At 38.3% G+C, this 16,102-nt stretch overlaps 1 protein-coding gene across 4 annotated transcripts in view; it reads right to left on the bottom strand.

The window, feature by feature from the left end:
• Positions 1-16,102, bottom strand: part of CLTC (clathrin heavy chain) — a 77,135-nt gene that overhangs the window by 16,909 nt on the left and 44,124 nt on the right. For all 4 annotated transcript variants that reach the window (XM_021066047.1, XM_021066049.1, XM_021066048.1 and 1 more), the window contains 14 exon segments: positions 11,880-12,005; positions 11,119-11,261; positions 8,252-8,486; positions 5,707-5,829; positions 4,293-4,438; positions 3,874-4,057; positions 3,509-3,701; positions 2,760-2,917; positions 2,394-2,558; positions 2,159-2,266; positions 1,714-1,881; positions 1,291-1,440; positions 1,074-1,205; positions 846-956 (listed from right to left, as the gene is read on the bottom strand). In XM_021066047.1, coding sequence (XP_020921706.1) covers positions 846-956; positions 1,074-1,205; positions 1,291-1,440; positions 1,714-1,881; positions 2,159-2,266; positions 2,394-2,558; positions 2,760-2,917; positions 3,509-3,701; positions 3,874-4,057; positions 4,293-4,438; positions 5,707-5,829; positions 8,252-8,486; positions 11,119-11,261; positions 11,880-12,005 — 2,142 coding nt within the window.

The raw sequence follows: 16,102 nt of genomic DNA, 5'->3' as shown, positions 1-16,102 counted from the left end.
ACTAACTTGAATGGTAATGAAACTGGGAGGATTTGTAATTTGGAGGGTAAGACTTTTAGGCTCTAGGGAAACTTCTGATACAATTCAACATGATGCTCAGTCACAGAGATGAGGATGGGACCCGAGTCTTTCTATAAGAAAATCATGTTGACTATAAGACAAAGAAAAGGCATTCAGCTTAAACTTAAACTTTATTTTTGCAAAATCCTTCACAAGGGGAAGTTTACTAAAAGACAACTACTAATATGGTATTGGGCAAGGAAAACAGTGTATTTAATAAAGTATAGTTAATACCATGTAAGTTTTATGGACTGGTTGAAAAGATTAAAGACAATTTCAACTCGATCTACAGATTGATGTTTGGGAATGAAGTAACCATAGTATTTTTCAAAAGCATTAACTTGGACAAGAGCTAAGCAAAATTGTGCAAACTTGGCAGTTACTTAGGAGACATCAGATTGATCAATTCTGAAAACTTCACTAAATTTATTTATTTGTGGAATAAATTTATTTATTTATGGAAGTTCTCATGCCAGGGATTGAGTCTGAGCCACAGCTTCAACCTATGCCACATCTACAGCAACACTGGATCCTTAACCCCACTGTGCCGGGCTGGGGCCTGAACCAGTGCCTCAGCAGCAACCACAGCTGCTGCCGTCAGATTCTTTCCCCACTGCATCACAGGGGGAACTCCAAAACTTCACTAAATTTAGATTCAAGGCACACAAGCACCTCTTGATACAATCCTAAGAGAGATATGGGCTTTTTTACTGCAGAACATGCTAACTTTACAACTCAGTGATAGCCTGAGTTTGAGAATATATACAAGAACCAAGACAACTTACCTGATAATCTTCTTCTGTAATAAAGAGGTTGTTCAGTGATTCATTCACAGATTTGTTGTTGTGGTTTTGGACTGAACGCAAATACGGTTTCACCAGTGGCAGCTGTTTAACCTTTAAAATAATGACTTTGTTAGAAATGCAGCACATTGCTAAAGTCCCATGGGCAAAAGCTACCCAAGTATGTCTTAGTGCCTTGCTATGAAGTTTTGGGGTTTTAAAAATAATTACCTTGCTGAAATAATTGACTGCACGAGTATGATCCAACCGTGGAGACAGCACCATCAGCAAATCATTTAACAACAGCGGCTTGAATTCTAAGTAGAACTGTATTGCTCTGTAGTATAGTTCCACATTGGCAACCTAAGACAGGAAAAATCCATACATAAGAGTCATTTCCATGAGTTTTCTTTTTCTGAAAACTTTATCTTCTGATAATGGTACACACCTTGGTAATGATATCTTTGAACTGCCCTTCTTTCCATGCATCGGTCGGATGATTCATCATGGTAATTATGGCATTATCATATTCTTCATACTTGTCATACAAAAATACCAATTCTGCCCAAAGATGAGCTTGTTCTGCAGCTCTTAGCACCTGCATAAGAAAGATTTAATTGCTTTAGCTATGGGTCTCTAATTCTAGTTAATAGAAAATTTTTTAAGAACTTAAAGTATTCATGTGAGAAAAAGGAATATATATGTATGTGTAAGTGTGACTGGGCCACCTTGCTGTACAGGAGAAAACTGACAGAGCACTGTAAACCAGCTATAATGGAAAAAAAAATAAAAATCATTAAATAAAAAAATTTTTTTAAATTAAAGTATTAGTTTTAGCTATAGAGCTGCCTTACAATTAAAGGTTGGTTACCTTAGGAATATTCACTCTGGACCAAAACAGCTCCAAGTGCTCCCTCATTTTCTGTGGCTTAAATTTAGAATACAGAATAGCTAATTCGGTAAACATCCCCATATGAGCACGCTCAAGTCCCAGTGCTGCTTCCAACATGGTTATCAGTTCTTCAAAATATCCACGATCCTAAAAAAGGGAGATACGCAATTAAAGATGAGATTATCTGTGGCAAAAGATCTCAGTAAGTAAAGTATTACATTTAAAATAAGTAGACAATAAGGTCCTACTGTATATCCACTCTCCTGGGATAGGCCACGATGGAAAATAATATAAAAAGAAGGTGTGTGTATATATACAGGTATGACTGAGTCACTTTGCTCTATAGCAGAAACAGGCACAATATTGTAAACCAACTATAAATTTTTAAAAAGCTCAATTAATATGAAAGATTCAAATTCATTACCTGATAGTAGTTAATAAGTTCCTCCAATTCATCTGCATGTACTACAATGTGAAGCCCACACATCTGAGCGAGACGGAACTCCTTCCCATCTACACACGCGAAGCAGACCTACAGTGTAAAAAAATTGAATTATGTGAACTCAAGTGCAGATATGACTGGTTAATACAATTAATCAGTTTAAAGAACATTCCTAAATAGGATCTTAATTCTTCATTCAAACTGTTGTTAAGATTACCTCTTTCCATGTTCGAGTACTGTTAGCTTTCCTAGCTCCATCAACAGCTGCCTGATATTCACCCAGATGAACGAGAGTAGATGCCAAGCGTCCAAAATTGGAAACATTATTGTATAACAACTTAGCAGCATCATACATTTTTTCATCATAACAACGGTCACCAACCTGAAAAAAAATACAAACTGTTTTCAGTAAGCCTAAACTTAATCCTCTTTTTCAAAGTTACAACTCAATATAATACTGATAAACAGTATTTTTCCTTAGAAACTTCAGTTGTCACATGTTGATCCTACTGAGCTAATAAAATTGCTCAACTATTTTTACACTCCTTTAAAAGAAAAAAAAAAATCTGAACAGGAAACCCACTTGTTGGATATGAGCGTTATTTGGCCCATTGATGAATTCTTCTAACTCCGCGAGGCGGTTTGTTTTAGCCAGTGCAAATATCAATTCTGTCTCCACATAGGACTCACGAGCCTTCTTACGGGCCATCTGCAAGTACTTCACCAGCTCTTCCCAGTTTCCTAGGTATAGAAAAACAAATATATAAATCCAAACACTAACACAGTAACATTTATCTTTCCACTCAAGTAAATGAGAATTGCTACTAATTCCCTTCACAAGGGAACGGTATAGAGAATAACAAATGTAAACAGTAAAATGCATCAAAATAGTGTAACTTCCATTACACCTCTGTATTATTACTGACCAAATGAATAGCTGAATCCCCTTTATTCTTAAAGCTAAAAGCATAGAACTAGATCAGAATTTTATGAGACTTTAAAACAGAAAATTAAACTTTCCCATTTAGTTTTTTTTTTTTTAAGTGGCTGCACTAGCAGCATATGGAAGTTCCCGGGCAAAGGACTGAGGCTGAGCCATAGCTGCAACCTATGCCATAGCAGTCGGATTCTTAAACCAGTGTGCCACAGTGGGAACTACCCCCATGGAGCTTTTAATTTCACAAACACAGCCTCCCTTTACCTGCACTAGGATGGAGGGCAAACAACCATGAGGTCTCTAACTCCTACATAATTCAGAATAGACATGTAACTTAATGCTTAGCTAAGGTACATTTTCTGAGGTGGCAAACACGTGAAAGTGTGAAACCTTACCACTAGTATTGGCAGCCTGAACAACTTCCATGTAGGATGAAGGATCATCTGCTTTGATGTAAGAATCAATGGCTTCTTTTACCATTCCTTTCTGCAACTGGGCTTTTGCAAGCTGACTCCAGACTGCAGGTTCATTGCAGCGTTCAGCAAACTCATAAGCCCGGTCTAAGTTTCCAATGTGTTCAATCAAGACCTAGGCAATCAATTTTTAATTAGAGTTACAGTCCAACAACACAGTTATGGATTTTACTGCTCATCTACTGCCACAGTAATAAATTATGCCCATCCTCACAGGACAATGCATACAGTGAACCAAAGGCAGGCATTATCTGTAGGAAATCAACTCAGGCAATATGAAGGTTTACCTGCACTGCTGAAGTATTGACATCAAATTTCCGAAAAATGGCAAATGCTTCTTCAAACAGCTCATTGCTGATGGCAATATTGGCAATATCTGGGGCATCGTAATTATCCAGGCGGTTAATATATTCCATAACACGGGTACGGTCAGCTTTGATTGCAGTGAGGATCAGAAGATTTTGCAGATTCCTTTAAGAGAAAAGATTTGAATGAAATGCTTTAAAAGCTCGTTAGTCATAAAGAATAAACACTGCAGCTACAGAATTTTTTGTCTCAGGAGGTAGGGTGAGAAGAGGTTATTACAAGAGTGAGAATTTAAACAACATTCTCCAATCTTTGTCTTTTTGTTCCTTCTCCAAACTGACAAGCCAAAATTAAAGACTGAATATAGAGAGCCAATGGATGGACCCCTCTCACAACATACCTGTGTTCACTGAAGACAGAGTTATCAAGGACAATTTTCTCCAGCAGTTCAATGAGTTCATTAGGAAGGTCTGCAGTCATAAAAGCCTTGACAGTTACTGACACTTCTTCAGGGTCCTGAGTCTCAGACAAGGCTGTCTGTACAACCTACAGAGAATATATAAGGAATGAGTATTGAGAGTCAAGGTGGTTTTGATGATATTATCTAGTAAGAATAAGCTGGCCTCCCAGTAGAAAACTTGAAACAGGTAGATAAAAATGAATGAAATAAAAATACCTTTAAATTTACCACCTAAAGGTCTTTCTATACAAATCCATACATACCCATAACATATGTACTTCCACTCTCTTTTAAAAGGGGGGAAAAAAATCACCCTCATTATATAATTTCTATCTTCTCCCTGATTAAACTATTAGCCACAATAACCACTTAACACTTTTATGGTTTCACATAATTCAACCATACAGATATGGCGTTCATTATATACTCAGTAACTTCTCTATTTTTGTCTATCTGCATTGTTCCCAGATGTGGTAATAAATATTTTTTCTAGGGAGTTCCCACTGTAGTACAGCAGAATAGAATCCAACTAGGAACCACGAGGTTTTGGGTTCAACCTCTGGCCTCCCTCAGTGGGTTAAGGATTCAACATTGCTGTGAGCTGTGGTGTAGGGTGCAGAAGCAGCTCGGACCTGGCGTTGCTGTGGCTGCAGTGTAGGCCAGCAGCAACAGCTCTGATTCAACCCCTAGCCTGGGAACCTCCATATGCCACAGGTGCGGCCCTAAAAAGCAAAGATAAATAAATAAATATTTTTTTCTAGGAAGCTTTGTATTTATCTTCTTGGGAATTTGCCTTAGAAATGTTTCCTAGGAGAGGAACAAAAAAGTGTTACTATTCTTCAATTTATTCTCTTTCAAGACTTAGACATCTACCGGGACAATTAAAGAACCATTATAACAACCTTCATTTTTAAGGTTTTAAAAAACGTTTTCAATTTTTACATAGTTGTAAGCCCACATCTCTTTCGCAGTTTTAAGTTTACTTTTGAGATTTATTAACACTACCTACTAGTCATTTGTATTTTCTCTTCCTTTATCTTGAGTCTTTCCAATCAATTTAGTCACTTTTCAGGTATTAATAACAGCAATTCTTACACATTTTATTAAATGTTTAATTTGCTATTTTCCTTTTAACTATGATGTTGGGAATGTATTTTCTTGGAGAGGATACATTTCATTTTTGTTAATACATATACATATATTTTAGTATTATAACTTTTATTTTCCTCTGCTTTTTTACTGCCATCTCGCACAATTAAATATGATCCATTTGAATATATCTAGTATACTTATATATCTAGTATATTTATTCACAGTTAAAAAGATGAGCCTTAAACACATTTGCCAATTTTACCTGATCGATCAGGGGTCTTCTGTAAGGATTGCTTTCCAGCAGCACACTACCCCACAATTCTGGATCCTTTCTGCGTACCAGATAGCGGGAAAGACTTTTGAAGAGAGAATTCTCATTGCAAACCTAAATGAGATATTAAAGATTAATTTCAAGGTAAAAGAAAAAACTTTTTTTTTTTTGTCTTTTTGCCATTTCTAGGGCCACTCCCGCGGCATGTGGAGGTTCCCAGGCTAGGGGGTGAATAGGAGCTGTAGCTGCCGGCCTAACCCACAGCCACAGCAACACAGGATCCGAGCCGTGTCTGCAACCTACACCACAGCTCATGGCAACACCGGATCCTTAACCCACTAGGCAAGGCCAGGGATCAAACCCGCAACCTCATGGTTCCTAGTCGGATTCGTTAACCACTAAGCCACGACGGGAACTCTGAAAAAACTTTTTATAGACTGATTTTACTTTTAAAAGGTTATTTCCTATCATAATACTCTTTATCGTTTTACAGAAAAAAAAAATCCATTACTTTTACACATAGTTTTAAACAAGTCATACACCATGTATTTCTTATTAAAATTCAATCAACAAAAAAACCACAGTTATTCAATTTCTGGAGGCTTTAAAAAGCACCCTAATGTTGGATCTATATTTGGACTTCTATTGGTCCGTCTATTCATGGACCAGGATGCAGGCTTTAATTATAGAAGGTTTGAAATGTCCTTTAATACCTAGTAGGGTTAGTCTACCCTCTTAGCTTTCTTTTCAGCATTTTACTATTCTTATACTTTCCCATGTATATATGCATGCATATGCTCACAGGTATAAGAATGTATGTACATACATAGATGCACATATTTCATAGCTCTGACCACTGGAAGATTCTGGAAGGAAATATACCTAACAGCCTGGATCTGGGCTTCTAATGGCACTCTCCCCACTGAAAGGAATCAAAGTACCCAGAAAAATGAATGAGACAGGGCTGGGCAAGGTATAAAATGAGCATGAGTCAGGAAATAAGGAATTAGTCAAAGAGCAACCAGATCATGACACAATGCCATGGGAGGCAAGCTGATGGGGTTTCTATCAGCCCAAACTGGGATAATCTGAAAAACTTAACAGTAGTACATTACAACCCATAGAATTTGTGAATGCATGAATACATTCACGCTGACTGATAAATGTGGAAAAAGTGATGAAACTGGAAAATCATTCTGCAACCGACACATTAAGAATGGTTTAAGGAGTTCCTGTTGTGGCACAGCGGAAACAAATCCGACTAGTATCCATGAAGATGCGGGTTTGATTCCTGGCCTTGTTCAATGGATTAAAGATCCAGCATTACCATGAGCTGTGGAGTACAGCTCAGCTCCTTCGTTGCTGTGGCGCAGGCCAGAAGCTGTCGCTCCAATTCAACACCCAGCCTGGGAACTTCCATATGCTGCTCTAAAAAGCAGAAAAAAAAAAAAAAAAAAAAAAAAAAAAAAAAGAAAGGTTTAACAAAAATCAACAGATTCTGAATTGTGGGGTGAGGGGACCCCCGCCCCCACCCCAACACACACACAGTGCGTCTTAGGTGTCTATTCACAGACTACTTGATATCTGTAAGGGGAAATAACACAATGGAGAAGTCGACAACTTGAAAAAAGGTGACTCAAAAGGGACGAAAGGACATCATGTGCATGTTACAGCATGAGAAAAACATCACTTAAGTAAATTTCAGATGGAAATGTTCAATCTAATTCTAATCAGAAGGAATGACAAGAGAACTACAAGCGAAAAATATTCTTTCTTTTTTAAAAAAAGAGACTTTTCATTTATACAAAATACAATACAGAACAAATGAATCCACAAAGGCAGAAGGCAAGTTGGAGGTTGTCAGGGGTTTGAAGGAGGCGGACAATGTAGAGCAACTGCTTTAATAAGTACTGATTTCCTCATGTGGTGATGAAAACTTGGAACTAGATAGATGAGATTACATAACACTTAAGAGTACTAACTGCCAATGAATTATTCATGTTGTCAATTTTTACCTCAAAAAATTACAAATAAAGAAAAAAATTACTTTTACAATGATGTTTGTCAAATAAACGACCTTTGTAAAGGCTGAAGAATTATTTCAGACTGAAAGAGACTAGAAAGCTATGACAACTACATGCAATATGTAATCCCTTAGGAAATACACACTGAAGAGGTATGAGGCCATGATGTATGCAACTTATTCTTATATGCTTAAAAACTTAAGTATGTCTATGCATACACACATACATGTAAACATGTATACAACATGTATATGTGTGTGTACATGAGTTTATGAGAACATAAGCGATACAGCCAGCAGGGTAAATGTTATCTGGTGAATATAAACTTAATCTACTATTCTACCCATTTTAAGTTCATAATTACTGGCAAAGTTATTTTAAAAAAGCATTTATCTTCCAAAAACACTCCCTATTACCTAAAACCACTCTAAAACTCCAAAATTCCACTAATCATTATGTAACAGGTTTTTAAAAATGCAGTCTTCTGAACACGTTCAGCTAGCAATACTCACATTAATAAGTTCCAGATCACACTGGCCACGCTCATAAGCAACACAGGCCAGATGTGGATCTCTCTTCTCACAGTACTTTCCAACAACACGACTGTCATAATAAGGATTTTCTCGAAGAAATCTCTCTGGGTTGTTATTACTGTCTATGTAGATTTTGGCTAATGCATTGTGAGTAGCAGGCTCTTCACAGCCCTCATGAATTCTGGCCTCCAGCCAAGGCAGAAGCAGTTTCAATCTAGTAAAAAAAAACAAGCAAACAAAAAGAACCCATTTACATATATACTATATTATAAACAGCACACTCTTCACATGCTAACTATGTAAGTACCTTATCATCTATACTGTGCTTTCCCACACATTATTTTGAATTCTAAACAATTCTATTACTAACTGTGAAATTTAGACCTAGAGGTGGGAGTTCCCATTGTGGCTCAGTGGGAACGAATCTGACTAGGATCCATGTGGACATGGGTTCGATCCCTGGCCTCGCTCAGCGGGTTAAGGATCCGGCGCTGCTGTGAGCCATGGTGTACATCAGAGACGCAGCTCGGACCCAGCATTGCTGTGGCGTAGGCTGGTGGCTACAGCTCCAATTGGACCCCTAGCCTGGGAACCTCCATATGCCATGGGTGTGGCCCTAAAAAGACCAAAAAAAAAAAGACTTAAAGACTTAGAGGTGGTTAAATGAATTGTCCAAGATTATACAGACAGTATATAAGATTGTCTTTCATACTCTTTCAGATCTATCTGCTACATTACCCGGGTAGGATATAGAAAGAAGAGATTATAGGTTCTTCTTTTTTTTTTTTTTTTTGCTTTTTAGGGCTGGACCTGCAGCACATTGAGGTTCCCAGGCGAGGAGTTGAATTGGAGGCTGCAGCTGCTGGCCTACGCCACAGCCATAGCAACGCTGAATTTAAGTCTCATCTGCAAACCTACACCACACAACCCACTGATCGAGACCAGGGATCAAACTTGCATCCTCATGGATACTAGTTGGATTCGCTTCCACTGTGCCACAAAAGGAACTCCTAGATTGTTCTTTTTTATGCTGGACAAAATGTCTGGACTTAGATAATTTTTGTTTAGGAGCAGGATAGGGATGTGATATGAGAAAACAGGCCAGATTATCTGAGGATCCTTTTTAATTTTAATGCAATTAAATACAACATTACCTACAGCCCAAAGAAATAATAACCTAAATACATACTGAGAATAAAACCTGGTAGCTTCAGAGGCTGAGTTTAATAATTCTAGCAGTCATACAAACACTCCACCAATGGTCATGGTTTTGCTAAGCTACAACTTATATTTCAATGGCCCAGATGACCAACACTCTTACCACATTAACTTGTTACAACCTATAATCACTTTATTTTTTTTTTTTGTCTTTTGATCTTTTACAGCCACACCAGCAGCATATGGAGGTTCCAAAGCTAGGGGTTGAATCGGAGCTGTAGCTGCCAACCTATACCACAGCCACAGCAATGTGGGATCTGAGCCACGTCTGAGACCTACACCACAGCAATGCTAGATCCCTGACCCACTGAGTGAAGCAAGGGATTGAACCCACGTCCTCATGTATGCTAGTCAGTTTGTTAACCACTGAGCCACGACGGGAACTCCTAAAATCACTTTAAACTAGTCTCAAGCTTTTATTTATTTATTTATTTATTTTTTGGTCTTTTTGCTATTTCTTGGGCCGCTCCCGCGGCATATGGAGGTTCCCAGGCTAGGGGTCGAATCAGAGCTGTAGCCAGCGGCCTACGCCAGAGCCACAGCAACACAGGATCCGAGCCGCATCTGCGACCCACATACACCACAGCTCACAGCAACGCCGGACCCTTAACCTACTGAGCAAGGGCAGGGACCGAACCCGCAACCTCATGGTTCCTAGTCGGATTCGTTAACCACTGCGCCACGACGGGAACTCCTCAAGCTTTTAAAAATCAGTATTATGTTCTACATCTCCATTGTCCCTAAATGCATAATTTTTCATGTTTGAAACATTCAAACATAAATTCTATGAATACTATTAGTAGAACACCTATACCAACTCAAGTTAAAATTAAGTCCTATTCTTGATAATCTTTTCACGTAGCCAGAGTAAACTTCCTACTGTTACACCAACTCACTAACCTCACTGACTACATCAGCTCTTTCTGAACACTAGTTCATCAAATGTCCTGGCTTTTAAAAAAGAAAAAATAGACTTCATGGTGTGTAAGTATTAGAATTACTCAAACACTGGAGTTCCCGTCGTGGCTCAGCGGTTAATGAATCCGACTAGGAACCATGAGGTTGCGGGTTCAGTCCCTGGCCTTGCTCAGTGGGTTAAGGATCCAGCGTTGCCATGAGCTGTGGTGTAGGTCTCAGACGTGGCTCGGATCCCACATGGCTGTGGCTGTGGTGCAGGCCGGTGGCTACAGCTCTGATTCGACCCCTAGCCTGGGAACCTCCATATGCCACGGGTGCGGCCCTAGAAAAAGGCAAAAAGACAAAAAAAAAAAAAAAAGAATTACTCACACTATGTTCTCCTCTATTGGAAATTCATATTATCATATCAAGGTTCAACTTAAAAATTAACCCAGAGTTACACAAGGAACTCTCTTCTCTTGTTACACTTGAAAAGACTTTATCAGGGAAGAATTAGTCACTAAATATGGTGGTATCACACGTAACTAAAAGGAGGCTTTTTACACTGTTTACATTAAAAACATGTTCTGTTCTAGGTATCTCCAGGGAATAAAGGTCTATAAGTTACTGAGTAGCTTTTAGGCAACGGATATGTTATGTACTTTTATTCATTACCACATTAGGAGAGATTAATAATTATTCCAGCTATAAAGATTAAAACAGTACTACACCTGTTTCTTTTTTCAACTTCAGCAACAAGCTCATCAGTAGAGAATTGACCTCTTACAACAAGAATCAAGTTTTTAATGACATCTTCAGAGCAATCAACATCAAGTAATCCTCCAATTACCACAGGAAGTCGACTTGGATTCACCTACGGTTAAAAAAAAAAAAAAGAATGTCATTATATTATTTATAATAAGCAAGACCAAACGGAGTTTTAAAACTAAAACTCATTTCCCTCTTTAAGGTCAGTTTTAAAATTAATAAACTGAGTCTAAATTAGACAAAGAAATTAGCAGGAAGTCTGACTTGGTTAATTAATTACCTCAGCATTGCTCTAAAGGATAAATAAGTCCAAGGAAGCTAAAGTCACAGAATAACTGTGAAACATTATCTGGAAAAAAGGCCTCCATCATAGCAAAACTGCCTTTCTATTTCTGACTAAGAAGGTAAAGTTTCTAATATCTTAAGATGGTTTTAATACTGTGCTTTGGAGTATATGGCCTCTACACAGACAACTTAGGGGCTATGAAATGAGTGGGGTGTAGGCTGCTCAACTTTTTCAAATACAGCAGTTCTGTTCTATTTTACACACTTGGCATGCATGTAGAATTTTCATCAAAGAAAGGATTCTGCTGGAAAAAAACGGTTGCAAGTCACTGCAGCAGACTAGTCTTACTAGGCACAGTGTTTCAAAAGGATGAAGATTTCCAGTGTAGGAAGTAAAATCTACAAGATTATATTTTTAAGTTATCTAAGTACTACTTACCTTCTGTACATATATCTCTATATACTTTTGAAGATTATTTCTATATAAATAGAGCACCAAATCATGGACAAAGTCAAATCGATCACACACAATGATAAGTGGTAACTGATCTGTTAGCTTCGCTTCCTGGAAAAAAACAAAAACAAAAACACACCACATCAATTGTCCTCTTCTTTAAGGTTATCAATGTAAAATATGAGACTATGTTCTACACTTGGGGGAGAGGCTAACATAAACTTGGCTCTTCTTTTACAGAAAATGTCTTAACAGCTGGAGAGTGCCCAATGGTGCCCAACACAGTTTCAATAAATTTTTATGAAGTTAATATCTAGAGTCACAGTAAAATATAAGAACCTTCCCACACGTACCTTTTAGCTAAAAAAGTAACAACTTAAGATTTATGAGCCACCAGTGGCACTCAGGATATAAAATCATCCCATCAGCACTTTCATAATAGTAACAATTGAATCTAGAGTTGATTTAAGAGCTACAGTCACACTGTCAAAATTATGCATATATGACCCACATTTATTTCAAACTAATGACTTACTTTTTACCCCTTCCCATTCCAATCTACATGGCCAGCTTCTAACACTCTGTTATATATTATAATAAAGCCTACAAGGAGCAGCATAATGGTGATGGCCATGAATTAAATACACCACATGTTGCTATTTTTAAAAAAAGTTAAAAAAAGCACTTAAAGCATCAACTGCTTTTACCATTACAAATACCAAGCTATAATCCTACTTACAGATTGACAGAGTGTTACAGACAGGTGGGTAACACCTGTACTGGGCATTTACCTGATACATGTCCTGTTACATTCCACAGACATTAGGTACAGCACAAAAAACAACAGTTTCCATCAGGAATTCATTTATACACAGTGAAACATTCCTCAATAAATGATTCCTCTATGACAGTCTACTAAGGAAGGAGAACTAAGCAGGACAGGAATTTCCTCAATGACAGCCATTATGAACGTTATTTCCAAGGTTAGAATAAAATGATTCCTAAGTCTAGCACTTATCAATTACCCAGTGATAAATTGAGGATTAGTCTATGAAGTGTTTAGAGAACACTAAACAATATCTGGGAGTCATAAGAAATCCTGAATTTAAACAAATCAAAATGGCTGTAAATCTGAAGTGGAAGCCCAGCTGCAGATTTTTCATATCAAGGGAAAGTCTAAAGCAAGTATTCTTTAGTATCATGGAAACTCTGTACTAATAATAGCTGCTACAATCATTTCTAAAAAGAATGTGTGATCTATCTATGCGAAAGATTTCAGCAGGCCATGCTTCTTCCTACTAACAAATACCAGGGATTTCCCACTCAGTGGAACGAATCTGACTAGTATCCATGAGAACACAGGTGTGATCCCTGGCCTCACTCAGTGGGTTAAAGATCCAGCATTGCTGTGAGCTATGGTGTAGGTCACAGAGGTGGCTCCAATCTGGTGTTGCTGTGGCTGTAGGCCAGCGGCTAGAGCTCCGATCCAACCCCTAGCCTGGGAACCTCCATATGCCATGCGTGTAGCCCTAAAAAAACAATAATAACAACAGCAACTATCAGCACACTTATCTTCTTTACATACAATAATTACCACTTAGAAAGAAATGACACTTTCAAATAATCTCAGATTACTCAGGTATTCTATTCTCCTGCACGGATGCTTAGGAGCTTAAGGTTTCTGTCCCTGTCACCACCCCCCAAGCCCCAACAAAAAGATTTCTGCACCCAAGGACAACTATTTGTATTTGCAAAAGAAAATTTAAATTTGAAGAGATAAAAACTGGTATACTTTCTTCTTTTTTTTTTTTTTTAATTACTGTACCCGCAGCATATGAAAGTTCCTGGCCCAGGGATTGAATATGACCTGTGCCTGCGACCTACACCATGGCTGTGACAATGCTGGATCCTTAACTCACTGTGCTAGGCTTGGGATGGATCCTAGGCTACCACAGAGACAAGGCCAGACCCTTAACCTGCTGCACCACAGCAGGAACTCTCTAGGATACTTTCTCGATTGCCTAAATTTGCACATGATTTCATATAAGAAAATATTTTAAAATTTTACTTAAAGGTTACCTGTTAGGTATTAGGATTAGAGTTTAAGATCAAAACTGAAATTATATAATCATAACCAAGTTTTCTTAAACATAAAGGTATTCATTTAGCTAATATTTACTAAGTACCTATGTACCAGACATAGGTATCATTGGAGATACAGCAGAGAACAAAGGAAGCATCCCTTGAAGGGACTTACATTCTAGTGGGAAGAGAAAATGTTAAGTGTTATAAAGAAAATGAGATCAGGATATGGAGGAAGTGAGGATTGAATAGGAAAGGGTTTTATTTTATTATTTTTAAATTTTTTTTGTCTTTTTGCCTTTTCTAGGGCCGTACTTGCAGCATGTGGAGGTTCCCAGGCTAGGGATCGAATCGGAGCTGTAGCCACCAGCCTACGCCAGAGCCACAGCAACTCGGGATCCGAGCCGTTCCTGCAACCTACACCACAGCTCACGGCAATGCCGGATCCTTAACGCACTGAGCAAGGCCAAGGATCGAACCCGAAACCTCATGGTTCTCAGTCGGATTCGTTAACCACTGAGCCATGATGGGAACTCCGGAAAGCGTTTTATTTTAGATATGGTAATCTGAGACATCCTTTCCCATGATAACTGATTAGAAATCTGAAAGAAGGTAAGGGAGCAGGTCATGAAGGTCTGAGAGAAAAGAGAAAAAAATAAGCAAAAGGGGAGTTCCCGTCGTGGCGCAGTGGTTAACGAATCCGACTAGGAACCATGAGGTCGCGGGTTCGGTCCCTGCCCTTGCTCAGTGGGTTAACGATCCGGCGTTGCCGTGAGCTGTGGTGTAGGTCGCAGACGCGGCTCGGATCCCGCGTTGCTGTGGCTCTGGCGTAGGCTGGTGGCTACAGCTCCGATTCAACCCCTAGCCTGGGAACCTCCATATGCCGCGGGAGCGGCCCAAGAAATAGCAACAACAGCAACAACATCAACAACAACAGACAAAAAAAAGACAAAAGACAAAAAAAAAAAAAAAAAAAAAAAAAAAAAAAAAAAAAATAAGCAAAAGGCCCTGGGCAAGAGAGGATTTGGGGAATTCCAGAAAGGCTGAAGTAAAACTAGGAACAGAAAAAGGATAGAAAGTAAGATCAAAGATAGCAAGAAGCAAATCATGGGTCTGAAGAATACTTTTAGGTTTTCTATGCAAGGCTACAGTTCCATAAGGTGTAGGCAAGAGGCAAATAATGCTAATGACACCATTTCATCCTGCTTATGGGCTACTTTAAGGAGAATTCATATTCTACATATCTCTGTATTCCTGGTGGTTAGCATCTAACTGACACTTTAGACAAGTTCAAGATCAGATGCGGAGAGATATTTTTCTCATCACAGTTTACATACAACACCAGTCAATTATCATAGAGCCAGTACCTCCAAATGCAGTTTACTGTTATAAATAACAGTTAACAGTGATGATGAAATGCAGCATGCATCTACACGCTACAGGTCAATAAGGAAAGTGAGTAAATGGTTTAGTATGTTCATTCTCATTACTGGGGTGAAAACTTGAATATATAACAGTAGCATCTGGGAGTACTGAGCTCCCATCTCAGATTACTTAATGATAAGACATTGGGTTTCCTCCTCTAACTCAGGCTGAAATTAAAATTCTTTCAAGGAGTGAGGAATAACTTAAAACAAACAAAGCAAAACAAAACAAACTTGCCTGCTAGAAATAGAAAGGCTGACTCTACCTTATTTCCAGGGCCCACCAAAACAGCTTAGTAACTGATTATCACTTTAATACCTATGGCATACAAGGTACTTGATAAACACAGCTTGTGGTTCAAGAAACCAAGGCTGAGGCACATTAGTTAATTTGTCTGAGGTAACAGCTAGATATTTACTGAATGAATAAACAATAGTGAATTATAAAAAGAAATGGGAGTTTGAACCAGGTCTGACTGGTTCAAAGGCCCATAATTCACACCCACCACTCTCCTCTATCACACTCACACCTAATTCGCAAGAGTGAATATTCATCTAATTAGGGACTCATGGGTTAAGCAATGTAAGACTACCCCGTCCTGGTTTCCAGAGGGTTCTTTTTTTTTCTTTTTTTTTTGAAGTTCAAGATCATCATAATTAGGTGAAAATAGTTAATTTAGTCCTGATTTACATATATATGAT

This window comes from Sus scrofa, chromosome 12 (genome assembly GCF_000003025.6).
Source record: "Sus scrofa isolate TJ Tabasco breed Duroc chromosome 12, Sscrofa11.1, whole genome shotgun sequence".
Lineage (NCBI taxonomy): Eukaryota > Metazoa > Chordata > Mammalia > Artiodactyla > Suidae > Sus > Sus scrofa.
The sequence above is the reverse complement of the archived record's forward strand: the minus strand, read 5'-3'. Positions and strand labels throughout refer to the sequence as shown.